Below are 27,750 nucleotides of genomic sequence, written 5' to 3'. Positions count from 1 at the left end.
TGCCCAGGCGGGTCTTGAACCTGCGGGCTCAGGCAATCCACTCACCTCAGCCTCCCAAAGTCGCGGGATTACAGGCTGAGCCACCGAGCCCGACTTGGAGATATTAACATGAGACTTGGTGGGGCCAAACAGACCCTATTTAAGCCATAGCAAACTGGGATTGGAATTAATTATAAATTTTAATAGGAGTGCAATTTATAAGTTCTAAGGAACTACTATAAGAATAGAAACAATGTACAACTTCCAAAGTAGTGAAAAGAAAGTAGTTTTATTCTTTTTTTTTCCTTTTTGAGTCAGAATCTCACTGCCACCCAGGCTGGAGTGCAGAGGCACACTTATGGTCACCGCAACCTCGACCTGCTGGGCTCAGATGATCCTTCCACCTCAGCCTTCCAAGCAGCTGAAACCACAGGCACATGCCACCACATCTGGCTAATTTTTAAATTTATTGTAGCGACATAGTCCTGCCAGGTTGCCTGGGCTGGTCTCAGCAATCCTGTCACCTCTGCTTCCCAAAGTGCTGGGATTACAGGTGTGAGCCACCGTGCCTGGCCAGTTTTATTCTTTATTCTTTTTTTTTTTTCTTTTTGGGTCAGTCTCACTCTGTCACCCAGGCTGGAGTTCAGTGGCACACTCACAGCCACCACAGCCTCGACCTGCTGGGCCCAAGTGATTCTTTTGCCTCAGCCTTCCAAGTAGCTGGAGCTACAGGCATGCTCCACCAAGCCTGGCTATTTTTTTTTTTTTTTTTTTTTTTGAGTTGGAGTCTCACTTCGTCGCCCAGACTGGAGTGCAGTGGCATGCTCCTGGCCACCGCAGCCTCGACCTACTGGGTTCCAGCAATCCTTCTGCCTCGGCCTTCCAGGTAGCTGGAACTACAGGCACGCTACCATGCCCAACTAATTTTTTGATTTATTGTAGAGATGAGGTCTCGCCAAGTTGCCCAGGCTGGTCTCGAACCCGCAGGCTCAGGCAATCCACTCACCTCAGCCTCCCAAAGCACGGGATTATAGGCTGAGCCACCGAGCCTGGCCGTATTTTTTTTTTTTTTTTTTTTTTTTTAGAGACAAGGACTTGCCATGTTGCCCAGGCTGGTCTCAAACCCTTGTACTCAAGCAGTCCTCTTGACTCCACCTCCCAGAGCCCTGGGGTTATAGCCATGAGCCACTGCACAGAAAAATTGCAAAAAAATTTAGCAGCCATGGTGTATCGAGAAATTTCCCTGTGAAAGTAGAAAGTGTTTTTCCTTTGACCGCTGCGGTTGAGGATCATGATAGCGGTCTTGGCCAGTCCAGTAATTAGAAAAAGAGAGGCCAGGCATGGTGGCTTGTACCTGCAGTTCTAGCACCTAAGAAGGCTGAGGCAAGAGGATTGCTTGAGCCTAGGACTTGGAGAGCTGCCTAGGTAACATAGTGAGGCCTTGTCTCCACACACACACACAAAAAAGCCAGACACAGTGACTTGTGCCTATAGTCCCAGCTGTTTGGGAAGCCGAGGCAGAAAGATCACTTGAGCCCAGGACATCAAGGCTGTGGTGAACCGTGATGGTACCACTGCACTCCAGCCTGGGTGACAGAGTGAGACCCTGACTCAGAAATTTTTAGAAAGGGGAAGAAAAGACAAAAGACTTGAATGAAAGAAACAAGCTTATTATTCATTGATAATACCATTACATATGTAGAAATCCAAAATGATCTACAGATAGCTTATTAAGCCAATTATTTACCAAGTTTCTAGATTTAAAATGAAACAAATAAATTGCTATATATCATCAACAAACACATTGAATTGAAAAAAGTAGTGTATTCAGTAGAATATAAATAAAAGGTACCTAGGAATAAATCGAAGAAAAAATGGTTAAGACCACTTTAGAGAGCCCTATAAAATTTTTAAAAAGCTAAAGAAGCCTTGAACAAAGGGCCAGATATACTCTGGTTTTGAATGGGAAAGGTAAGTGTTGTAAATATGCCAGTTCTCCTCGAACTGATGAAGAATTTCAATGCAATCCCAATAAAAAACCCAAAGGTTGTGGGAGAGGGGGAAGGTGTAATTTTGAGAAGGTGTAATTTTAAAAATCATGTGAAAAGTTCTGTCAATACTTAAGACACTGTTGAAGAAGTCCAGTTCATTCCATATAGCAAAAGATCTTGCTGAGACATTGTTTGTTTGTTTGTTTGTTTGTTTGTTTTGAGTTGGAGTCTCACTCTGTCACCCAGGCTGGAGGGCAGTGGCATGCTCCCGGCCACCGCAGCCTCAACCTGCTGGGCTCCAGTGATCCTTCCGCTTCAGCCTTCCAAGTAGCGGGAGCTATAGGCACACTCTGCCACGCCAGGCTAATCTGGCGAGACATTGTTTTGAAAGCTGAGATGCTGGTGTTTTTGATATTGGTAGGGTGCCCATCAGTCCTGGTTTCCTGGTTTTGGCTGTGGTTCTGGTCTCATTATTAATAGCATGCACTTTCAGGCCGGGCATGGTGGCTCTCGCCTGTTATCCCAGCACTTTGAGAGGCAGAGGCGAGAGGACTGCCTGAGTCCAGGGGTTCGAGACCAGCCTGGGCAAATTGGCAAGACCTCATCTCTACAATAAATCAAAAAGTCACCTGGGCATGGTGGTGAGTGCCTGTGGTTCCAGCGACCTGGAAGTCTGAGGTGGAAGGATCATCTGAACCCAGCAGCAGGTTAAGGCTGTGGTGGCCGTGAGTGAGCATGCCACTCCACTCCAGCCTGGGCAACAGTGAGACTCCTACATACATACATATATGCTTGCATACATACAAAAAAATTAGTGTTAATACTCACCCTCTCATTTCCCACTGGCAGGAAAACAGCAGCCCTGTATGGCTGCTTGTCTCAAGCACAGTAAGAAAGGAGGCTGTGTCTTAGTTACTCTCCATAATGAAGAAGAAGGCCTAAGGAACCCACTGAGAGCAAGAATTACGAGAATAAGACATGCCTGGGGGCTTGGTCTCTGAAGCTGCCTGGTGCTCCTTTCTGACTACCACTTACTTCCAAAAGAGAAGCAGTATTTCTCCACCATGGTGAGATGCTGTTCTCTAGCTTGGAACTATGTATCTGGGAAAATGTGGGCAACCAAAAATAAAAACAGAAAATTAAACTGAAAAATACAGCCAATCCTTTCCCAAAATAGCAGAATGAGACTTCCAAAAGGACTCATGATGAAAGTGCTGGGGTTACAGGCGTGAGCCATCTTGCCCGGCTAAAACTAATTTTAAAAAGGAAAGGGATGACCTCTTATCAACAGGGTGCCTGAATGAAACATAATTGTATACCTAACCCTTAACTGTACCCCACAAAACCATAATAAAAAATATTGATTAATAAAAAAACAAAAAACAAAAAAAAGGAAAGGGGTGAACCCTTCTGAGCTCATGGTACGTGTCAGTGATATCCAGTCCCTTCATTCAGTCAATTCAAATACTGTTTGTTGAGCACTTATATGCCAGGTATATTATTGTGTAGCTCCTATAACATTTTTAATAAAGTATCCTTTTGTATGAAGCTGAATATCTTAGTCTGTTTTCTCTTGCTTTGAATGCCTGAAACTTGGTAAATTTATGAACAAAAGGAGTTTATTTCTTCGAGTTATGGAGGCTGAGAAAGCCAACACTGAGGGGTACATCTAGTGGGGCACTTCCCTCAGGTAAGGGCTCTCCGAGGAAGCACAGTGCATCAGAAGACTTGGGGCTGAGTGTGCTAGTGTGCTAGTCCGGGGCTCTCTTCCTCTTCCTATAAAGCCACCAGTTCAGCTCCCATGATACCTGTTAGTCCATTGATCCAGGGTAGCACCCTCATGATCCAGTCATCTCTTAAAGGCTCTGCCTCTCAGTACTGCCATATTGGGGATTAAGTTTCAGCATGAGGGGACGTACATTCAAACCCTAGGATTCAGGGGGAAGCTTGCTCACGTTGTGTTAAGGTCCAAGCTGAGCTGCTACAACAGAGGCTCCAAAGAACCACGACTTGAGTGAGGTGGAAGTACATTTCTTTCTCACCTAGCGGTCTGGTCTGGTGGCAGCCTTCCTTAGCCTGTGGCTTCCTTTCGTGGATCTGGAAGGATGGCTCTGGTTCTTGGTCTCCCAGTAGGCAGAAGGGTCAGAAGAACTCAGGGAATTCACGCCCAGTGAGAACTTGGGAAAGGAGAGTGGCATGTACCCAGCCAAACCTCTGTTGCTGTTGAAGAAAGGGAGAGTGGAGATTGGGGACAAATAGGATTCCTCCCACAACTGACTGGAGTCTCACAGGTGGGGCTGTGTATCCAGGCCCCATGTTCCTGTCTGCCCTGTTCTTTGGCACAACACCTCCGTTTGGGCAGAGGCAGCCTTTGAGAACCTAATGTGTGCATGAAATCAGGGACCTATAGAGGATGCCACCTGCATGTCAGGCCTAGAGTTATGCCCCGTCCTAAAGGAATATATTAGCATAGACTTGTGTAAATTATCCTCTATTATTATTATTTTAATTGAATCAGAGTCTCACTGTGTCACCCAGGCTGATGTACAGTGACATGGTCACGCCTACTGCAGCCTTGACCTGCTGAGCTCAGGTGCTCCTTCTGTATCAGCCTTCCAAGTAGCTGGGACTACAGGCATGTGCCACCACACCTGGCTAATTTTTTAATTTTATTTTAGAAATGAGGGCTCGCCATGTTGCCTGGGCTGGTCTCAAACTCCTGGGCTTAGGCAGTCGTCTCACCTCGGCCTCCCAAAGTGATGGGATTACAGATGTGAGCCACAGTGCCCAGACCTATACTTAATTACTTTAATGTGTGTGGTTATTTCCTTTTTTTGCTTCTGATTCTGGATTTTTATTTACCTGTTCGCCCTACTCTACCCCCCTTTTTAAAGTTAGACATTTTTCCTCTGGTCTTTTTTACCTCGTGGAGTCTGCCTAGTACAGACCTAGTCTGCTCTTGTTTGTTCTTTGATTGATTGTACAAATATTCATTGTGCTCGAAGGACTCATATTGCCATTTTTTCCATGCCAAATGGAACTCAAGCATTCAGCCTATCCTGTGATATGTTGGTAAATGTTTAACTGGTTTTCTGGGGGAGAGATAAAACCTCTTGGTTTGTAACATTTGCTGATTTCCATGGTGTTAATACTCCTACCACGTCTGACTTAAGTTACCACTGTGATGCCCTGAAGGTGGAATTGGGAAGAAAGATCATGCAGGCACTGCTCTGGCCACCTCAGAGCACATACTCTGTGGGCACAAGTGATCTTATAGTTCTTTCCTTCTCTTCTTCACGCTGAGGGTCTTTGAGAATAAAATGTGCTGGAAACTGTTCTAAGCCCTTTATGCGGAATAACTCAGTTACTCCCCGCCACAGTTCTATGAGATGGGGATACTTATTGTCTCCATGTTGCAGGCAAGGAAACTGAGGCATGAGAGATCATGTGACTGGCGTCTGGTCATACAGCAGAGTCAGGACTTTGATCATAAATCTTTAAAAGAAAAAAAAAGAACTGATTTGTGGCTAGACAGGTAATAGGGCATCTCTTAGCAACAGTCTCTACCACAAAATGTTACTTTTTGAAGGACTCTTTCATGGAACTAATGGGCAGCATTTCTGTCTGAAATCTTCCTTCTGTCTGACGATTGTGAGGAGGCAGAACTTCAAGTTCTTTTCACTTGGCTGTTAGCTAAGAGTCAGAAGATGCCAGTAGTACTGTACTTGACATTTAAAACTGACTGCTAAGAATGTTTTTAGGATGTGAGAGGAATTCCACTGCTGTTGATATTCCAGGTATAACTAGAGATGCCATAAATCAACAAGCCAGTTCATCAGCCAGGTATTCGTTCTAAAGATGCTGTCAGTAGTGACCTTGGGGTCATGTAGGGAAGGAAATGTCAGGCCTCCCTGTAGGTAAGGACCAACTAGGAAGACCTAGCATCTCTGTGAAGGGTAAGGTATCATTGCTTGGATAGGAGAAATATTTGAAAAAGAAGTATGAAATGTTCTGGAATCAGTTTACATTAGTTCCTTTAACAGTGAAATTAGCTGTCTCCAGCTCCTGGTCTCCAGCGATTCTTCCACCTCAGCCTCCCAAAGTGCTGGGATTACAGACATGAGCCACTGTCCCTGGCTTTGATTAGGATTGCATTGACTGATAGATCAGTTTAGGGAAAATAGCCATCTTACCAATAATGCATTTTCCAATTCATGAACATGGTATATTTCTCCATTTATGTAAGTCATTGCTAATTTTTCTCAGCAGTGTTTTATAGTTTTCAATATACAGGACTTGTAGATATTTTATTAAATTATCCTGAAATATTTCATGATTTTTACATGTTGTTATAAATAGAATTTAAAATTTTTTCATTTTTCAGTTGCTCATTGCTAGTATATAGACATACAGTTTTTTTGAGTTGGAGTCTCACTCTGTCACCCAGGCTGGAATGCAGTGGCACACTCACAGCCACCCCAGCGTTGATCTGCTGGGCTCTGGCGATCCTTCTGCCTCAGCCTTCCAAGTAGCTGGAACTATGGGCATGCACTACTGCGCCCAGCTAATTTTTAATTTTATTGTAGAGACAGGGTCTCGCCAAGTTGCCCGGGCTGGTCTCACACCCACAGGCTTAGGCAATCTGCTCGCCTCAGCCTCCCAAAGTGCTGGAATTACAGGCTGAGCCACTGAGCCCAGCTACTTTTTTTTTTTTTTTTAATTAATATTGAGCTTGCTAGTTCACTCTCATTAATTCTAGTAGCTTTTTTCTTATCGATTTCTTAGACATTTCTGCTTATACAATTATGCCACTTGTGAGAAAAGACAGTTTTACATATTCCTTTTCAATCTGTGGTGTCTTCTTTTTCTTGTCTTAGAGTACTACCTGGGACCTCCACTATAATCTTAAATATGGTGGCTAGAGTCCTTTATTCCAGTCTTAGGGGAAAAGCATAAAGTCTTTTGTACCATTAAGCATGCTGATAGCTGCAGATTTTTTAGTAGATACCCTTTATCAGAGTTAGGAAGTTTCCTTCTATTCCTAATTTATTGAAGTGTTTTTTCTTCTTCTTTAGTTTTGAGTCGAGGTCTCGCTCTACCACCCATACTGAAGAGCAGTGGCACAGTCACAGCTCACTGCAAACTCAAACTCCCGGGCTCAAGCAATCGTCTCTCCTCAGCCATCTGGGACTACAAGTGCATGCTGCCACAGCTAATTCCTTATATTTTTTTGTAGAGATGAGGTTTTACTATGTTTTCCAGGCTAGTCTCAAACTCCGACATTGAAGTCATCCTCCTATCTTGACCTTCCCAAGTGGTGGGATTGCAGTTCATGGGCATGAGCCGCCGTGCCTTGCCTGTTGAAGTGTTTTTTTCTTTAAATCGTGAAACTATGTTAGATTCTTTTCGGATTACTCAAACCCAACCATATTAATAATTGCATTAAATGTAAATGCTCTAAATACTCCAATTAGAGAGCAGAGAATGACAGACTGAATAACAAATCAGGTCTCAGTCATGCTGTTTATAAGACAGACACCTTAACTATAAAGACACAAATAGGCTGAGAGTAAAAGGATGTTAAAGGGTATACCAAACATGAATCACAAGAATAGTGTACTGTGTTAATGCCAAGGAGGTTGTTCATCAAGAAGACATAGCAGCTGGGCTCGGTGGCTCAGCCTGTAATCCCGTGCTTTGGGAGGCCGAGGTGAGTGGATTGCTTGAACCCGTGGGTTTGAGACCTGCCTGGGCGACTTGGCGAGACCTCGTCTCTACAATAAATCAAAAAATTAGCCGGGCGTGGTAGCGCGCACCTGTAGTTCCAGCTACTTGGAAGGCTGAGGCGGGAGGATCGTCAGAGCCCAGCAAGTCAAGGCTGAAGTGACTGGGAGCGTGCCACTGCACTCCAGTCTGGGCGACAGAGTGAGACTCCAACTCAAAAAAAAGACATACCAATCCTAAATGTGTATGCACCGAATAAAAAATTCAAAACACATGAAAGAAGACAGACTCAAAAGGAGAAATAAATCCACAGTTATAGTTGAAGACACAGCCCTCCTCACTCATTAATTAACAGAACAAGTAGACAGAAAATCAGTGGGTATATAGAGACTTGAATAGCATTATTAACCAGCCTGACTTAATTGAACCTTCCCAACAGCAGCAGAATAAAAATTATGTTTTAGTGCATGTAGAATATCCACCAAGATAGACTATATTATGTGCAGCACTGTTGGTTAGCAAATTACAACCTGCAGACCAAATTAGGCCAGTGCCTGGTTTTGTACAACTTGTGAACTAAGAATTGTTATGTTTTCAAAGCATTGTCTAAAAAGAATTAGAAAAAGAATGTGTCACGGTGACTGTATGTGGCCCACAAAGCTTAAAATATTTACTATTTAGCTCTTTTCCAGAAAAAGTTTGCTGACTCCTGTGGTAACCCATAAAACAAATCTTAATAAATGTAAAAGAAATGAAATCACACAAGCATGCTCTCTGACCACAATACAAATTAGAAATCGGTAACAGCTGAGTATCCCAAAATAATTGGAAAGTTAAACATATAGTTCTAAACAGCCTATAAGTCAAAGAAGATATCACAAGGGAAGTTGAAAAGTATCTTGAATTCAGTGAAAATGAAATCATACATAAATCTGTGAGATACAGCTAAAACAGTGCTTGGAGGATAATTTGTAGCTTCAAGTGCTTATAATAGAGGAGACAAAAGGTCTAAAAATCAGTAATTTCAGCCTCTACCTTAAGAAGCTTAGAAAAAGGAGAACAAGGCGGGTATGGTGCCTCACACCTATAATCCCAGCACTTTGGTAGGCAGAAGTGAGAGGATTTGCTTGAGTCCAGGGCTTCGAGTCCAAGCAACTTGGCGAGACCTCGTCTCTACAATAAATCAAAAAATAAGCCGGTGTGGTAGCGTGTGTCTTTGGTTCCAGCTACTTGGAAGACTGAGGCAGAAGGATCACCTGAGCCCAGCAGGTAGAGGCTGCAGTGGCCGTGAGCAGGCCACTGCACTCCAGCCTGGATAACAGAGTGAGGCTCCTACTCAACAAAAAAAAAGAAGAACAAATTAAGCCCAGAGTATGCAAGAGGAAGAAGATTACAAAGAGAAAATAACTGAAATAGAAAATGGATGAATAGTAGAAAAAAAGAAAAGGCAAAAATTGGTTCTTCAAAAGACCAGTAAAATTAATAAACCTGAACTGGGCAGGGTGACTCATGTCTGTAATCTCAGCACTTGCGGAGGCCGAGGTGGAGGATCCCTTGAGCCTGGGCAACATAGCAAGACCTCATCTCTATAAAAAAAAATTAGTCATTGCCTTACTAGACTCTGGTGTGGCCATGTTTCTTGGCTTTGCTCTCTGCCTTGGAGAGGTGAATTTTCTCTCTCTCTCTCTCTCTCTCTCTCTCTCTCTCTCTGTCTCATTTACTTTCTAAATAAACTATATTTTCTAACCTGAAAAAAATTAATAAATCTCAAATGGCACCCAGGGAAAAAAGAGAGAAAGGACAAGCATTAGTATGTAGGAATGAAAGGGGGAACTTTACTGCAGAACCTACTACTCAACACTAATTGGTCAAACACTAAGCGAGTAACAAGATAGCATCACAGACAGCTTCATGCCACTGACTCAACCAGTTTAGGTAGGATGTCAGATTCTTTTCTGTTCCTTTAAAGAGGTGGAATTCATAATTGAAACATCACCAAAGAAAGCTTTAGACCCCTTGGCTTCAGTAGTGAACTCTATCAGACATTTTAGGAAAAAATAATGCCTTGACAAGGCAGGGTTCCCTTCTGTCCCAGGATTGTATGTCATCCAGCATTTGAGTCATTCTGCAGGGCATTTAGGAGAGATACATCTGATACGTATGTGTGGAGACAGCCATCTTTTCCTGAACGTACTTCAGTAATCGTTATTTCTGGTCCTCCAAAGTTTATTGCTTCCACCCAGAAATATTCATCCATGCTCCTTACAAGAGGAATAAGGGACATCTTAGGTCCCAGAAGGAAAACTGAATATTGTGTCAGTGTGTACATGGAGTCCCTTGTACTGCAAGTCAAAGCGGCTCCATTTTGGGGCCTTCTGAGCTTGCACCACCTCTGGGCTTTTCATACCCAAGTGCTTGAGCAGTGCCCACCCTAACAGCATGTGCAGGTGTGTGGCTGCAGGGCCATACCTCTAGCTTGGTCTGCACAGTTTGTGTGGGAATATACAGTGTCTTTGTGGTGCAAGGGATCCAGGAGGCCAGGGAAGTGCCCAGAGGACCTGGAGGCGTGTTTTGGAATGCAGCCTGGTAGGTGTAGGGTCCAGCAGAGGTTTTGAGGCCGAGGTGAGAGGACATGCAGATATTGAGTCTATGGTCAGTCTTTTATTCTCCTAAGTAAAAATATTAGGTAAGATAAATTGCATCTACTGTTGCAATTTTGTGAGTAATGTTTCATGTACGTTGAAAGGATTCATAATCTCAGAGTTCCAACTTTGTTAAAGAGGTAGGTTTTTTGTTTTCTCTTTGTATCAGAACAGCAAAAACTTTGTTGCTGACCAGGCCTGGCCTGTAGACAGACCAGTGAAGCTCTTGGGGGATGACAAACTGGTCCAGGCAACGACAGCAAGAGCCAGGAGGTCTGGGGATGCAGAAGATGGGCTGGGTCAGGTGGTTGAGGCAGGACCTGTGAGGGAGGTGCGGCTTCCCGATGGCCCTGGGCACTTCTCAGCACCTGGAGAGGAGGAGTAGAGGGCCAGGCTGTAGGGGATGGAGAGGCCTGCAGGGTCAGGTGGAGTGAGCTGTCTGTCGTTTGACTTGCTGAGTCTGTGTTCCATGAGGCTCTGAGGGGAGATGTCCAGAGTTCCTTTTGGGTGGAGGGCATCCCTGACATGAGAGACCTCCGGACGCGTCTCCTGATGCAGATGGGGGCAAGCAAGAGCACTGGGGACGTGTGGAGCACGACCATGGGGTGGGGCTGGGGCATCGTGGGGCAGGAGGCGCGGTGGGGGCAACCCAGAGGGGAGCCTGGAGACAGGACCTGGGACCAGGAGCCCAGCCTCAGAGCTGCCAGCCCCCGGGCAGTCTGCTCGCTTTTTGAGCCTGACCCAGAGCGGGCCAGCAAGAACAGTCACTGCCCTGAACCCCAGGATCTCTCTCTGTGTTCGTGTTGTGGATGACCTCTTGGACTCGGATGTAGCCTTGCCGAGGGCGTATTCCCAGAGGGGAGCGAAGTGACCCTTTTGTCCTTGCTTGTAGCTCCGTGGCCGTCACGATGTTCTGGAAGTTTGACTTGAACACCACGTCCCACGTTGACAAGCTGCTGGACAAGGAGCACGTGACACTGCGGGAGTTGATGGATGAAGATGACATCTTGCAGGAGTGTAAGGCTCAGAACCAGAAGCTGCTGGACTTCCTGTGTAGGCAGCAGAGCATGGAGGAGCTGGTGAACCTCATCACTCAGGACCCGCCCCTGGATGTGGAGGAGAAGGTCCGCTTCAAGTATGTACTGAGGCTGTGGCTGGGGCCAGGGGGCTGCAGGCGTGTCCGAGCATGGCCAGAGCCAGGGCGTTCTGGCGGCGGAAGTGGCCTTAAACACTCACCCCGCGTGGGAGACGAGGAAGCCGCTCCTGTGGCTTTGCTTGTGGCGTTTCAGGGCTTGGACTCTCTTGTGTGTGGGTTTTCTTACTCCGAGTTGTAAGTAAGTTTACCGAGTATCAGTGTGTTTCAGGGTGTTCTGAGTGACAGCATGCCGAAAGAAAAAGACAGGTCTCGTGACAGAGCAGGCAGGATGGCAGCGTGAGGCCACACTGTCAGCAGGGTTGGTCCCAGGCTGGCAGAGTGGCCAGGCAGGAGAGATGTGTAGGATCTGACCACGCAGTCCCAAAACACGCTTCAATCTGGGGCCTTCAACTTGAAGGCAGTACATGATTGTCGGGAGTGTATGCCCTCGCTCCACATTCTCAGAGGTTTTCCCTAAACATCCATTCAGCAGTTGGCCAGGGTATTGGCAGACGGTAGAAAGGAAAGTGGCAGTGTGGCAACATGGTTGAAGCCACAAGGGTGGGTTAGCACAGAGGAGCGTGAATAGGTGGGCATTTGAGTGACAGGCAGGACAGGGAGACCCAGCCTCCCAGCTCCATCCATGAGTGCAGATCTATGAAGAGGCCGCATGGCCAGTAGTGTCCCCAGGTGGCACAACAGGGATCAGGCCAGACCCCGCAGCCACCCAAGGAAGCGTCAAATACACATGCGTGGTGGTAGCATCTTAGAACACGTCAGCAAACTGTGGCCTGCAGGTTAAATCCTATTGTGTGGCCTGTAAGCTAAGACTGGCTTTACCTTTTTTTTTTTTTTTTGAGTCAGAGTCTCACTTTGTCACCTAGGCTGGAGTGCAGTAGCACACTCGTGGCTACTGCAGCCTCTACCTGCTGTGCTCTGGTGATCCTTCTGCCTCAGCCTTTCAAGTAGCTGGAACTATAGTTGCACACTACTGCAACTGGCTAATTTTTTGATTTATTGTTGAGACAGGGTCTTTCCAAGTTACCCAGGTTGGTCTTGAACCCCTGTGTGCAGGCAGTGCCTTCACCTTTGCCTCCCAAAGTGCTGGGACTACAGACGTGAGCCACCATTTTTATTTTTATTTTTATTTTTGAGTTGGAGTCTCACTCTGTCACCCAGACTGGAGTGCAGTGGTTTCTCCCGGCCACCGCAGCTTCGACCTGCCGGGCTCCAGCGATCCTTCCTCCTCAGCCTTCCAAGTAGCTGGAACTACAGGCACACACTACCACACCCGGCTAATCTTTTTGATTTATTGTAGAGATGAGGTCTCGCCAAGTTCCCTGGGCAGGTCTCGAACCCGCGGGCTCCCAAGGCATGGGATTACGGGCTGAGCCACCCGAGCCCGGCCCTATTTGCATTTTTAAATGGTTGGAGAAAAAAACAAAGGAAGAAGAACATTTTGTTAGCATAAAAATGATGTGAAATTCATGTTTCATTGTCCACCAATAAAGTCTTGTTGGACATAACCACACTCATCCACATGTAACACAGAGCTGCATAGTTGCACCAGAAACCATCAGCAATATTTACCATCTGACCAGAAAGTCTTTGCTGGCTTTTGCCTTAGAAGAAAAATAAAGCAAGATAGGGAGATGGGGCATGCCTGTGGCCAGAAGTGGTCAACACTTCATTTAGGGTGGTCAGTCAAGTTCTCAAGGAAAAGAGGAGCCATGTTGGTGATGGGGAAGAGAGTTCTAGAAAAAACGGGCTCATAAGGAGCCAAGGGATTCGGGAGAAGGGAGCCAAAGCCGGAGGCTGGTGCAGCCCAGCCTACACTGGTGGTGACACCTGTGGTCTCGGCATTACCCCTCCCACTCCCAGAAGTGTCCCAGTTTGGTGACCAGTTGGAACAAAGCAACAGGCGTGGGGCAGCAGAGAGTGAGAGTCTTCTGGCCCAGGACAGAGGATCTCAGAGCTGCATGGATGAGCCAGGAGTTTCGGCGTTTGGGAGAAATTAGCACTAGATAAGTGTAGAACCAAGCAAACAAAACAACTATTATTAACTCCAGGGAAAACTTTTATAACCACGCAGATATAACCAGAGTGAACAGATCCACTCAGCCACAAACGTTATTTGCATATGCATACTAAGGTAAACACGAGCTGCACATTTAGCCTAAAAATTATGGTGTGATGTTGCAGGGAGCACAAGGGAGAGGGAAGCTGGTGATGTGAAAGCTAAAGCTTCACCTTCCATTGAGGAAAGTCCATGTGTGTTATTTAGAAACGTGGGGTTAATGTTAGGGAAAAATGCCAGAAGAGTGCTTGTGTGGAGCGGAGAGTGTCTCCTCACCACCCTGCCACACTGTCTGAGTTTTCAAAGCAGGTACACGTCTCACTTGTATAAAAATCATTACAACACTTTTTTAGAGGTTAGTCCACGTGTAGTGTTTGTGACTAATTGGACACTGCCAGTTGCAGCTTTCTTTGTGCCTTTTCCAATCCTGTTGCTCCACTTGGACTTGCCTTAAAAACAAAACTAGACAAAAAAACACTTTTGTGTTTTCTTTTTGAGTCGGAGTCTCACTCTGTTGCCCAGACTGGAGGGCAGTAGCAAGATCACAGCTCACTGCAGCTTCACACTCGTGGGCTCAAGCGATCCTCCCTCCTCAGCCTCCCGAGTAACTGGAACTACAGGCACATGTCACCATGCCCAACTGATATTTTGATTTTTTTGTAGATTGGAGATCTCACTATGTTGTCTTGGCTGGTCTCAAACTCCTGGGCTCAAGCAGTCCTCCTGTCTCAGCCTCCCAAAGTGCTGGGATTATAGGCGTGAACCACCATGTCTGGAAAAAAAAATCCATTTTTTTTTTGAGAAAAAAACAGAAGATGGATGGATAGATGGATAAGGTGGTACTTACAGGAAGAAGTAGAATCAAGATTATTTCAAAGATGGGGAAGAGCCAGGCATGGTGATGCGTGCCATAGTCCCAGCGACTTGGAGGGCTGAGTAGGAGGCTGAGGTAGGTGGATCCTTGAACCCAGGTGTTTGGGACTATGAGCTGTGAGTGTGCCGCTGCACTCCATCCTGGGTGACAGCACAAAATCCTATCCCTTTTAAAAAAGGGATAAGGGAGATATAAAATGTGTGTATGCCAGGAATTGGCAAACTTTATCTGTGAAAGGTCAGATAGAAAATATTTTAGACTTTACCAGCCATAAAGTCTCCAAAACGACTCAATTCTGAAGTTACAGCATAAGAGCAGCCACAGAAAATCATAACCAAATGGATGTGGCTGCATTCCAGTAAAGTTTTATGTTTCTCAAGACTTGCCACGCACTGCCTCTTCCCCAGGCCTGACATACAGCCGGCCCATGATTGAAAAGCCCTAAGCCCTAGGACAGTCCGTCACCTTCCAGAGGCAACAGCAGAGGGTGCCACCACAGGGTAGGGGAAGCAGCAGCCTTGTGGTCCAGCCCTAGAATCACATAGACGTTCTTGGCCTTTTTTGTGAGGTCCCTGCCAAGTTCTAGATCGTTTGAGAAATAAGACCGAAGAGCCAGCAGTAGATAAGGTATCTCTTTTGTTACTTGTAAGGCAGTGCTGTTTATAACTCTGGACTGTGGCGTCTTCATTCCTAATTGCTGAGCTAGAACTGCTCACCCAGTGGAAAGCGGCACTGAGTCACAGTGGGTCCCTAGGAAGTACCCCCGTGCCCCAGAAAGACTTGCATTCAGCAGCAAACCCGAAAGGAAGATGACTTTACCACCACAAGAAACATTGGGGGAGAAGGGAACTTCTGCCATAATAATCCCTGGACCCTCCACCCTGCTCTGGTGGTTCCGCTGTTCGTCATCTGTGATCCCTTCTTCTTTGGTTTGCTTCCTGTAGCAAGTTGTTTTCTTCAGCAGCTTCCTGAGAAAGAATTCATAGGCGGTAATGTTGAGGGGAGTGGACATGTCTGAGAGTGCTGTCTTTTCTTTGCGGGCGTGTTTGAGAATCCCCCGGCTCAGAAGTCCAGATGGGCTTAGTCCCCTGGGCATCTGGAGACTGTGTTGCCCTCCAGTCCCGCAAGCCTCCTAGCTCGGGCGCATCATCTGTCTTCTTTCCTTTCTGAAAGTATTTAGGATCGATTATTATAGAATGTCACAGTTTCACAGTTGTAGTTTGGGAGAAATTAGCAATAGATATGAACTCTGGGGAAAAACACGTAAGTAGGCAAATATAACAGATCAACTGTAAACAGTATTTACATATTCACATTAAGGTAAATAGTGGTATCAGTTTGTTTTTAAAATTTGTTGCTAGGCACTAATGTATGACATTCATGGAGGGAAATTTCTTATATCTTTGATAATTTCCCTCCCAGCCATGTACAGTGGCTCATGTCTGTAATCCCAGCACTTTGAGAGGCTGAGGCAGGAGGATTGCTTGAGCCCAGGAGTTTGAGACCAGCCTAGGCAACATAGTAAGACCTTGTATCTAAAAAAAAAAATCAAAAAAATTAACTGGGCATGGTGGCATGGGCCTGTAGTCCCAGCTGCTTGGGAGGCTGAGGTGGGAGGACTGCTTGAGTCCAGGAGTTGGAGGCTGCAGTCATGGCATCACTATACTCCAACTTGGACAACAGAACCAGACCCTGTTTCTTAAAAAAAAAAGGAAAAAAAATTCTCTCCAGTTTTCCTTCTTTCTAGAAATTCTAATTGGTGCTAGATCACCTAAATTAATATTTTTCTTATGTTTGCTCTTAATGTTTTTGTCTTTGCCTTTTTGATCTATATCTGAGAGGTTTCTTCAACTTTTAACTTTTGTTGACTTTTCAAATTTCTACCACACACACACACACACACACACACACACACTCTCTTTTAGAGGTGGTTATCTTACTTCTTCACCCCACCTGGACTCAAACTCCTAGCCTCAAGCACTTCCCCTGCCTTGGCTTGCCAAGTTGCTGGGGCTACAGGCACATGGCACCATACCCAGCATTTATCATATTTTTAATTTCTAAGAATTCTGTCTGATTCTCAGATCTTTTTTTTTTCTTCTTTGAGTTGGAGTCTCACTCTGTCGCCCAGGCTATCGCCCAGGCTGTCACCCAGGCTGAGTTCAGGCAGTCCTTCCACCTCAACCTTCCAAGTAGCTGGAACTACAGGCAAGTGCTACCACGCCTGGCTTATTGTTTGACTATTGTAGAGGTGAGGTCTTGCCAAGTTGCCCAGGCTGGTCTCAAACCCCTGAGCTCAGGCAGTCCTCTTGCCCCGGCCTCCCAAAGTGCTGGAATTATAGGCTTGAGCCACCGCGCCCGGCCTGCTCTCAGATATTTTAACGAATCTCTGGTTCTTAGTGTATTGTCTCTGAGAATATTACAGGTTTTTTAAAAGTTTTCTTCTGCTCTCTGCACTCTCTTCTCCGTGTCCCTTGTTTTCTGGTTGGCCAGCACTGTATTTCTTTCAAGAGTGAGGGCCTAACCCTGTGGAGAGTTCAGGATCTTAGTGGGATTTACTCCCCACAAGCTTTCCTGTAGGATTGGTGGCTGACCAATTGGTTAGATGACAGCTAGTTGACTTTTCTCTTTGTCCCATTATTATCTTCAGAAAAGAATCCTTCTAGCTCTTCCTGTGGGACATAGACTTGTCAGCATCCTAGGAGCTGAGTGGGGAAGGGGGACTGGGGGCACTCCAGTATTGTTTTTATCAAGTCCTCTGTCTCTGAGGGCCTCTGTCACCCCTTTCGCTGTGCCTGGCATCCTTGATCCAGTAGCTGCTCTAACCTACTTGTTCTAGCAGGGTAGCAGGGAGAGACAAAGGGTCCCTCTGCCCTGCTCTGTGACAGTTATCAATCTGCCTCACCCTCTCCATGTCCAGGCCTGCGTTCTCATCTCTGGTTGGTGTCCCTCGTGCAGGCTTCTGGGATGCAGCCTTCCCTGTGCCATCAGTGCTCCTACAGCATGGCTTTCGTCCTCCAGGCCTGGTCCAGCATTATTTCCACTTCTCTTTTCTTCTTTTTGTTTTAATTTCTTATTTTAAAGATGTGTGGTGCAGTTCAGTGTCCCCTTCTCTTACTTTACCTTCTTAACTCTTTGCATTACTTGAGTAGTAGTTTGAGAGAGTATCAACCAACCTGTGTACTCCAGCTGCTGTGTTTAATGGGAGTGCCTGTTCCTTGTATAAATTTTAAAAACTAGAACCGGACTCGGTGGTTCAGCCTGTCATACCAGCACTTTGGGAAGCCGAGGCGAGTGGATTGCCTGAGCCCGCAGGTTCAAGACCAGCCTAGGCAACTTGGCGAGACCTTGTCTCTACAATAAATCAAAAAATTAGCCAGGCGTGGTGGCGCGTACCTATAGTTCCAGCTATTTGGAAGGCTGGAGCAGAAGGATCACCACAGCCCAGCAGGTCAACTCTGGGGTAACCTTGAGTGTGCCACGCCACTCCAGTCTGGGTGACAGAGTGAGATGCCAAAAAAAAAAACAAAACTGCTAGAGCAGTGCCTGTGTTTTCAAGAGTAATTGTAAAATACTGTTAAATTTAAAAAAGGAGAAAATCTTGGTCCCTCCACCTAGAGAGCCAGTCTTTTCTAGCTTGGTGTGTGCCATATGTGCACACATTTGTCCGTGTGTGGACAAGGTCAGTTCCTTCTCGGTGCTTCTGAAGTGTTTCTGCAGGGAGTGGTCTGTACTTTGTTTCCTCACCTTTGGTGGTCCACCTCCTCATTTTGATGGACCTCCTCTGCCGCTGACACCGGCCACATGCTGGCACGGGAAGGGAGGTCATAGCAGCTGACCTAGACTGAGTGCTTCCAGTGTGCCTGGGCTGCTCTGCTTCGCACACATGCCCCCTGTAGTGCTCACAAGAGCCTCTTGGGATGGGCAGTCCTCTCAACTGCACGTTCAGGTGAGAAACCCAAACGGAGGTTAGGCAGTTCACTCTTTGTAGGGACAGGCCTGTGCCAAAGCAGTCAGGCCCACGGGATGCGCTCACCGGACTCCTGCCTGTTGGGGCCCAGGCACCCTCTCCATCTTTCCACAGGAACAAAGAACCAGGCCTTGGTAGGGATGCTTCCATGAAGAGCTCTGTCCTGGAACCGGGTGTGGTGGCTCATGCCTGTAATCCCAGCACTTTGGGAGACTGAGGAGAGAGGATTGCCTGAGTTCAGGGGTTGGACAACCTGGCGAGACCTCCTCTCTACAAAAAAATCTAAAAATTAGTCGAGTGTGGTGGTGCATGCCTGTGGTTCCAGCTCCTTGGAAGGCTGAGGCAGAGGGATCACCGGAGCCCAGCAGGCTTCAGTGGCCAGGAGTATGCCACTACACTCCAACCTGGGCGACAGAATGAGACTCCAACTAAAAAAAAAAAAAACTCTGTCCTGGTCTATGGGTTGGGTGTGCCGTCACCCACCCAAGTTTGCCGGATGCTCAAATGGGAGCACAGTGATGTCCTGATGAGATAATGCATAATAGGTTGAGGCGTATTTTGTGACTGTTTGTTTTTACCAAACAGGGAAGTACATGATTCATAAATGTTGGTATTTCTTGAGCATACATGACTTGCATAATGCCTCACAATGGTTGCATCCTAAGCTGCTGACATGATGTTTCTCCAGTTTGGGGAAGGTGGGGGTCTGTATTTGTTGATAGAGGGGGCATGGCAAGGAGAGGAGAAGCAGACTTGACGGTCAGGGAGATGAACGTGGTCCAAACTTGGCCTCACTTAGACAGTGTGGCCAGACAGGTGGTCGAAGACCCGGCAGGTGAGTATGAAGGCCTGGAAAGAGAAAAGGCGAGATCACTAAGGAGAGTTTTTTAGGAATGGAAATAAATTCAGAAAATGTCAGAGGATAGGGCATGAGGAGCCCATATAATAAAAACTTGGAATTTGGGCTGGGCACAGTGGCTCACACGTGTGATCCCAGCGCTTTGGGAGGCCAGGGCAAGAGGATTGCCTAAGTTCAGGGGTTCGAGACCAGCTTGGGCAGCTTGGTGAGACTGTGTCTCTACAATAAATAAAAAAATAAGCCAGGTGTGGTGGTTCATGCCTGCAGTTCCAGCTACTTGGAAGGCTGAGGCGGAAGGATCACCTGAGTCCAGCAGGTCAAGACTGCGGTGGCTGTGAGCTTGCCACTGCACTCCAGCCTGGGCGACAGAGTGAGACTCCAACTCCAAAAACCCCCACAAAACTCTGAATTTCTAGTTGTTAAAAATATGAGGTAGTCACAGAATAATCATGGTTTTATTTTCTTCTGAGGTCTTTTCAGTGTTCTATTCTTATCACGTGGGTCTGCTTCCTAAGAAGCAGATTATTTTAGCAGCTTCCTGAGAGTTGGAGAAGTCTGATTTCACCTCCAGTTGCTTGGACTATGTGCCCTTTTAGATATCCAAACACAGCCTGTGAGCTTCTGACTTGTGATGTGCCGCAGATCAGCGACAGACTAGGTGGGGACGAGAGTCTGCTGAGCCTTCTATACGACTTCTTGGACCACGAGCCACCTCTCAATCCTCTGCTCGCCAGTTTTTTCAGCAAGACCATTGGCAATCTCATTGCAAGGAAAACCGAACAGGTAAATAATGTGGAAAACCCACATGGTTTGGAACTTTGTCACGGCAGATGCTGGTACATCTTGCTGCTGGCCCTCGCTGTGTGACTTATCTTCAGCCTGTGGGGAACAGTATGTTTGACCTTCCTGTGGGACACATATGGAGTAGTGGGCGTTGCTGGTATGAGGGTTGGCATTTGAATAAGAAAGCGGCTTCCCAAGGACTGTTTCTGATGGCTGACTGTGGAATCAGCAGTACCACTCACCATCCCTGGAAGCTGCACAGACCCCAGAGTAGACCAGCTTGCCTTGTCACCAGCCAGCTACAGGCATGAGATCCTGGGACATGCTTTCCTCCTGGACCTGCTTCCTCCTGAGGTCTGCTCCTTCATCTGTGTGTGGCATATGTCTGTGTCCAGGGCACGTACTGCTTCAGCGCAGACAAAAGATAACTCTAGAAGAGGCTTCTGCAAGAGTAGCAAGTGAAATTGTTTCCGTCGGCTGTAGCATGGTCTTTCTGGAGTCTGTCCTTGCTCTTGCCTGTGGACACAGGTACAAGGTGTGACTGCACCCTTTGTCTGCACCCAGGCACAGTCTATCTTCGCCAGTCTTCTTGCCTCTGTTACCCCCGCCCGCCCATCCCCACTGAATTATTTCAAAACAAATCCCAGACATCAGATTATTTCTTCTCTAAATATTTCAGTGTGTGTGTCTCTAAGAACTTTTTTCTTTTAAATATAATTAGAATTTCCTTATCATACCCCCAAAATATTAACCACAGTTGTTTAATACCATCAAATATCCAGTCTGGGAAACATATCAATATTTTGTGTCTGTGTTTTTCCACTTGTGGACATTCTGCTGGCATGTTGTGAGGGTTCAGTGGAATGCCATTTTCCACTGGGTCATAAATCTGAGATTTGCAGTGGCCCCCAGGGAAGTCTCATCCTCTTTTTTTTTTTTTTGAGCCACGGTCTCATCTGTTGCCCAGGCTGGAGTACAGTGGCATGATCATGACTTACCACAGCCTTGACCTCCTAGGCTCAGGTGATGCTTTTGCCTTAGCCCCCCAAGTAGCTGGGACTACAGGCACGCACCACCATGCCCATCTACTTTTTTTATTTTTTGTAGAGTCAAGGTCTTGCTATATTGTGTAGGCTGGCCTCAAACTCCTGGGTTGACGCAATCCTCCCATCTTGGCCAAAGTGCTAGGATTACAGATGTGAGCCAACCTTCACCCCACTTCTTTTTGAAGCAGATTATAAGTGAGGAGTAGCAGCAGCAGTGGGTGTCTGTGCAGGAGGTGGGAGGGATCCTACCAGCAGTGGGGGGGTGGCTGCAGGATGGGAGTGTGAGTAGTGGTCATGGTAGGAACCGTGGCGCCAGGTGGGGTGGTCATCATAACTGTGAGTTGGGAATAGAAGTTGGTTTTATTTTTTTTTGAGTTAGAGTCTCACTCTGTCGCCCAGGCTGGAGTGCAGTGGCATGTTCACGGCCACCTCAGTGTTGACCTGCTGGGCTCTAGCAATCCTTTTGCCTCAGCCTTCCAAGTAGCCGGAACAACAGGCGTGTGCCACCACGCTTGGCTAATTTTTTATTTATTGTAGTGTTTCCCAGACTGGTCTTGAACCTGTGGGCTCAGGCAATCCCCTCACCTTGGCCTCCCAAAGTGCTGGGATGACAGACTTGAGCTACCATTTCAGCCAGGAATAGAAGTTTTAAAGACCTTTTGTGTCTGACCCTTACAGCTCAGTGACTGGATGTGTGTGTCTCATAATTTGCTATAACTTCATCATGCTCCTCTGCCACTTTCAGATATGTTCCTGATAATTTTACTGCCTCATATTATTTCCCTCCCCATCCCTTACCCAGTGCTTAATGCATAAAAGTAATATGATAATATGCTCTAGAAGTAACTGCTGTCCATTATTTAGTACATGTGCCTCTTAAGTTTTTCTTCCAGTAGACTGGTTAGCATATTTGTTTTCACATAATGGTATCACACTGAGTACAGCAAATTGCCTTTTTTACTTGGAAATAGACCTTGTGCATCTTTCCCTGTAGGGCTGTCTTGTTCTTTTTGGCAGACATTTTGTCTTCCATTTTGCTCTCCCAGGTTTTGTAACAATCATCCAGGAACTGGTTTGTTCCTAGGGTCAGCTGGAAGGCAGGACTGCAGGGAGCCTTCCTCTTGTAGGAGTGGACCACAGATGGGGCTGTCAGTGGAAGGACTGACAGCATTTTCTCAGCCCTTCATTATGGCTTATTTCAAGCATCTATAAATTAGGTAAAATATTGTGTGAATCCCCTTGTCCTCATTACCTGCCTTCCACATTATCTGTTCACGACTAATCTTAATTCTTCTACACTCCTTTATTTCCAGCCCTCACCCCAGTTTGTTTTGAAGCAAATCCCCAGTATCGTATATTTTTGTGTATATATGTTTTAGTATGTATCTCCAAAGGATAATGACTCTTACAAACATAGCCACAATATCATTATCACACCTAAAACATTAATAATAACCTCTTGTAGTGTTTCCCACCATTTTTGCATACAATGTTCAAATTACTTTGATGATCTCATAAAATGTTTTTTGGAGTTGGTTTGTTTGAGTTAAGACCCATTTTGCAACTGGGCAGGATGGTTCATGCCTGTAATCCTAGCACTTTGGGAGGCTGAGGTGAGAGGACTGCTTGAGCCTAGGAATTTGAGACCAGTCTGGGCAAAAGAGTGAGACTTCGTCTCTACAAAAAGTTAGCTGGGCATGATGATGCGTGTGTGTAGACCCAGCTATTCAAGAGCTTGAGGTGGAGGGATTGCCTGAGCCCAGGCGGCCAAAGCTGTGGTGAGTCGTGATCACGCCCCTGCACTCCTGCCTGGGCAACAGAGTGAGACCCCGACTTAAAGAAAGATGGTAGGGAGAAAGAAGAGAAAGGAAGGGAAAGGGAAGGGAAGGGATGTTTTTTGCTGTTTGCATTAACATCTTTTTTAGTTTATGCTTTTAACAACCCTCTAAAGAAGTTAAATAGCTCTCTTAGGGCTCTGCAGTTGCAGCTGTGGTTGGATTGAGCTGCAGGCTGGCTTGGCTGAGCCTCCCTGATGCTCCTTCATTCCCCTCTTGTAACCGCCTGTGATCCAGAGGCCTGCCCCCCGGGTGGAATTTTTCTTGGCAAGAATGTATCATTGCAATTCTGATTGTACCTTTTCCTTATTGATCTTTGGGAGTTTTGTTAATTAATACTTGTGTTCCGTATACATTGGTTGTTTTCGTCGTTGTTATTGTTGTTGTTTGAGTTGGAGTCTCACTCTGTCACCCAGGCTGGAGTGCAATGGCATGCTTGTAGCCACTGAAGCCTTGACCTGCCGGGCTCAGGTGGTCCTTCCACCGCAACCTTCCAAGTGGCTGGAACTACAGGCATGCGCCTCCATGCCCAGCTAATTTTTTGATTTGTTGTAGAGGTGAGGTCTCACCAAGTTGCCCGGGCTGGGCTCAAACCTGTGGGCTCAGGCAGTCCTCTTACCTCGGCCTCCCAAAGTGCTAGGATTATAGGCATGAGCCACCACGCCCGGCCTGTACATTGTTTTTTAACCTTTTATTGTGTAATTTAGCACAGATGCAGAATAGTGTACAATACTGTGGCCTAGTATGTCATCAAAGTGAGCAGCTGAGTAGCCATCACTCAGGTCCAGAGGAGTCAGAAGCCTCCTCCGTAGCCCTCCTAATCACTGCTTCCTGCACTCCTTAGAGTCACTTCCCTAACTTAGATCGATGTAATTTAGTTTGCATATTTTAAAGTTTTAAAAAACTTTGTGAGAGGCTGGGCATGGTGGCTCATGTCTGTAATCCCAGCACTTAGGGCAGCCAAGGGCCAAGGCGAGAGGTTTGCTTGAGCCAAGGAGTTCAAAACCAGCCTAGGCAACATAGCAAGACTTTGTCTACTGGAAAAAAAAAAAATTAGCAGGGCAAGGTAACACATGCGTGTAGTCCCAAATACTCAAGAAGCTGAGGCAGGAGTGTTGCCTGAGCCCATGATGGTGTCACTACACTCCAGTCTGAGTGACAGAGTGAGACTCCGACTCAAAAAAAAAAACCCAAAAAACAATTAAAAAAATATATATACATATGTATACACACACACACAAGAAATTACAGAAATACTTCAGAGAGATTTCCCGTGTACCATTCACTCAGTTTCCCCAATGGTTATAGCTTTACTATAGTACAGTGGCAAAACCTAGAATTGACATTTGTACAATGTAGCTTTATAAGTCTTGATATTTTAATGCTTTAGACCTCTCATTTTGCTTTTCTTTATGATTATTTTTACTATTCTTTGTCTTTTGATTATTTTAGAATAATCAAATTTTAGAATGAGTTTGTCAGTTTCCACACCTCCACCCCATCACCCCCGCCAACAAAAGAAGAAAAAGCCTGCTGAAATTTTAATTAGGTTTGTATTGGTTATACATGGGAGTTGACAAACTGTGGCCCGCAGACCAAAACCAGCCTGCCACCTGCTTGTGTGAATACAATTTTACTGAAAAACAGCCATTTTCATTCCCTTACATATTGTCTAGAGCTCCTTTTATGCTACAGTAGTAAAGCTGAGTAGTTGATGCTTCTTTAATTTTTCAGTAATGTGTTATAATTCTCTGTGTAGCAGTGTTGTGAATGTCATTGCATTTATTCTTAATATTTGATATATTTATATTATTCCAAATCATATCTTTTTAGTTGAAATGCTGATTTAAATAATTATAGATTCATGAGGTTGCATGAAATAATATGAAGAAAACCCTGTATTCTTTGACCACCTTTCTCTAATGGTGACATTTTGTAAAACACTAGTAGAAGCCGGGCTCGGTGGCTCAGTCTGTAATCTCAGCACTTTGGGAGACTGAGGTGAGTAGATTGCCTGAGCCTGCGGGTTCAAGACCCGCCTGGGCAACTTGGCAGACCTCATCTCTAATAAATAAAAAATTAGCCACACGTGGTAGTGCACGCCTGTAGTTCCAGCTACTTGGAAGGCTGAGGCGGAAGGATCGCTGGAGCCTAGCAGGTCGAGGCTGCGGTGGCCCAGAGCAGCCACTGTACTCCAGTCTGGGTGACAGAGTGAGACTCAACTTAATAACAAAAGCAAAAAAAAAACACTAGTAGAACATCATAGCTGGGATTTTGATATTGATATAGTTTGCTGATCTTACTCACATTTCTCCAGTTTGACTTGTACTCTTTTGTGTGTGTATGAGTAAGTTCTGTGCATTCGTGTGTCCACCCACCATCACAGTCGCGATCCTAAACGGCTTTGAAACCACAAGGATGCTTTGTGGTGCCCTTTTAGTACCACACTCACCTTCCTCCTGCTCTCACCCTCACCAGTCCCTTTCCCCCGGCAACCACTCATCTGGTCTTCAGCTCTGAAAGCTTGTCATTTCAAAATGTTATTTAATTAAGTCCTATAATATGTAACTTTTGGGGGTTAGCTTTTTGGCTCAACATAATTTCCTGTGGGGTCATCCCAGGTTAATAAGCGTATTAATAGCTCATGCCTCTTCACTGCTGAGTAGTATTCCATGGTATATATGTACCACAGTTTATTTAATTATTCATGTGTTGAGGGATAACTAGGCTGATTCCAGTTTTTGGTGATTATAAATAAAGCTACTGTTAATTTTAATATTCTTTATATCCTTTTGTTTTATCTGTATACAAGATGGTGTCATCTGTGACTAACGACAGTTTTATTTTGTCCTTTATCATTTTTGTTTGGGCTTCTGTTTCATTGGCTGGAACCTTTAATACAGTATTGAATAGAAATGATGGTAGTGGAGCCTCTTTGTTTTATTTATTATCTCAAAGGAAAAGCTTTCAACATTTTCCAATTAAATATGATGTGTGTTGTTGGGTTTGTGCTCAGCCTGTAATCCCAGCACTTTGGAAGTCCGAGGCGAGAGGATTGCCTGAGCCCACGGGTTCGAGACCTACCCAGGCAACTTAGTGAGACCACGTCTGTACAATAAATCAAAAATAGCCGGGCGTGGTAGTGCATGCCTGTAGTTCCGGCTACTTGGAAGGCTGAGGTGGAAGGATCACAGGAGCCCAGCAAGTCGAGGCTATGGTGGCTGGGAGTGCACCACCACCATCCAGCCTGGGTGACAGAGTGAGACTCCAACTAAAATAAATAAATAAATAAAATCATACTTAAAGGAATCTCTTCATTCCTAGTTTGTTTTCCTTTGAGTTGGGGTCTCACACTGTTGCCCAGGCTGGAGTGCAGGTGGCATGATCCCACAGGTGTGTGCCACCATGCCCAACTAATTTTTTTATTTTTGTAGAGACAAGGTCTTGCTATGTTGCCCAGGCTGCATTCCTAGTTTTTCACAAGTTCGTATCATGGTTGTTGAAATGTATCAAATGTTTTTATTGTACCTATGGAATGATCATATAATTTTTCTACTCTATTAATAGAGTAGGCTGACTTGGTGGCTCAGCCTATAATCCCAGCACTTTGGGAGACCAAAGTGAGAGAATTGCCTGAACCCGCGGGTTCGAGACCAGCCCTGGCAACTTGGTGAGACCTTGTCTCTACAATAAATCAAAATTTCGCCAGGCATGGTAGCATGCGCCTGTAGTTCCAGCTGCTTGGGAGGTTGAGGCGGAAGGATCACTGGAACTCAGCAGGTTGACGCTGGGGTGGCTGTGAGCTGCACTCCAGACTGGGCAACAGAGTGAGACTCCAGCTCAAAAAAATAAAAATAGAGTAGATGCATTGCATTGTCTAATATTAAACAGAAAACCTGTCTTGATTGTAGTATATTATGCTCTCTTTTATATTGCTAGACTTTTTTTTTCATCTGTGGTGATCAGTGAGATTGGCCTGTAATTTTCCTTTCTTTTTTTTTTTTTTTGAGTTGGAGTCTTACTCTGTCACCCAGGCCGTAGTGTAATGGCATGCACACAGCCACCGCAGTCTCAACCTGTTGGGCTCAGGCAATTCCTCCACTTCAGCCTTCCAAGTAGCTAGGATTGCAGGCGTGCGCCATCTTGCCTGGCTAGTTTGTTGATTTATTGTAGAGATGTGGTCTCACCAAGTTGCCCAGGCTGATCTCGAACCCATGGGCTCTGGCAGTCCTCTCACCTCAGCCTCCCCAAGTGCTGGGATTATAGGCGTGAGCCACTGCGCCCAGCTTTATAATTTTCCTTTCTTACAATACCCTTGTCAAATTTTAGAATCAAGGTTTTATGTCCTTGTACAATGGAATGGGATGTATTCCCTCAGTCTATGTTCTCTGGAAGAGTCTGTATAAAATTGGGGTTTACTTTTCTTTAAATGTTTGGCAGAATTCACTGGTAAGGCCATTAGAGCTAGACATTCTCTGTATGGGGAGGCTTTTATTTTTCTTTTTATTTATTTATTTTTTTGAGTTGGAGTCTCACTCTGTCGTCCAGACTGGAGTGCAGTGGCCGCTCCCGGCCACCGCAGCCTCGAAATGCTGGGCTCCGGCGATACTTCTGCCTCAGCCTTCCGAGTAGCCGGAATTAAAGGCGCGCACTACCACGCCCGGCTGATGTTTTGACTTATTGTAGAAATGAGGTCTTGCTGCCCAGGCAGGTCTCGAACCCGCGGGCTCAGGCAATCCACTCACCTCAGCCTACCAAAGGCGCGGGATTACAGGCTGAGCCACCGAGCCCGGCTTGGGGAAGGCTTTTAATTATGGATTTTGTTTTGTCAATGT

General features: G+C 45.8%; 1 protein-coding gene across 1 annotated transcript in view; it reads left to right on the top strand.

Moving 5' to 3' along the window:
- The window catches only part of PPP6R2 (protein phosphatase 6 regulatory subunit 2), a 62,326-nt gene that overhangs the window by 9,010 nt on the left and 25,566 nt on the right, over window positions 1-27,750 (top strand). Inside the window, exons 2-3 of the mRNA XM_021708412.1 lie at window positions 11,229-11,471; window positions 19,848-20,034. Of these exons, the coding sequence (XP_021564087.1) occupies window positions 11,245-11,471; window positions 19,848-20,034 (414 nt within the window). The 5' untranslated portion in view covers window positions 11,229-11,244. The remainder of the gene's footprint in view (window positions 1-11,228; window positions 11,472-19,847; window positions 20,035-27,750) is intronic.

The sequence above is a fragment of the Carlito syrichta genome, unplaced genomic scaffold (assembly GCF_000164805.1).
Source record: "Carlito syrichta isolate Samal-C Ts95f unplaced genomic scaffold, Tarsius_syrichta-2.0.1 Scaffold136559, whole genome shotgun sequence".
Classification (NCBI taxonomy): domain Eukaryota; kingdom Metazoa; phylum Chordata; class Mammalia; order Primates; family Tarsiidae; genus Carlito; species Carlito syrichta.
The sequence above is the reverse complement of the archived record's forward strand: the minus strand, read 5'-3'. Positions and strand labels throughout refer to the sequence as shown.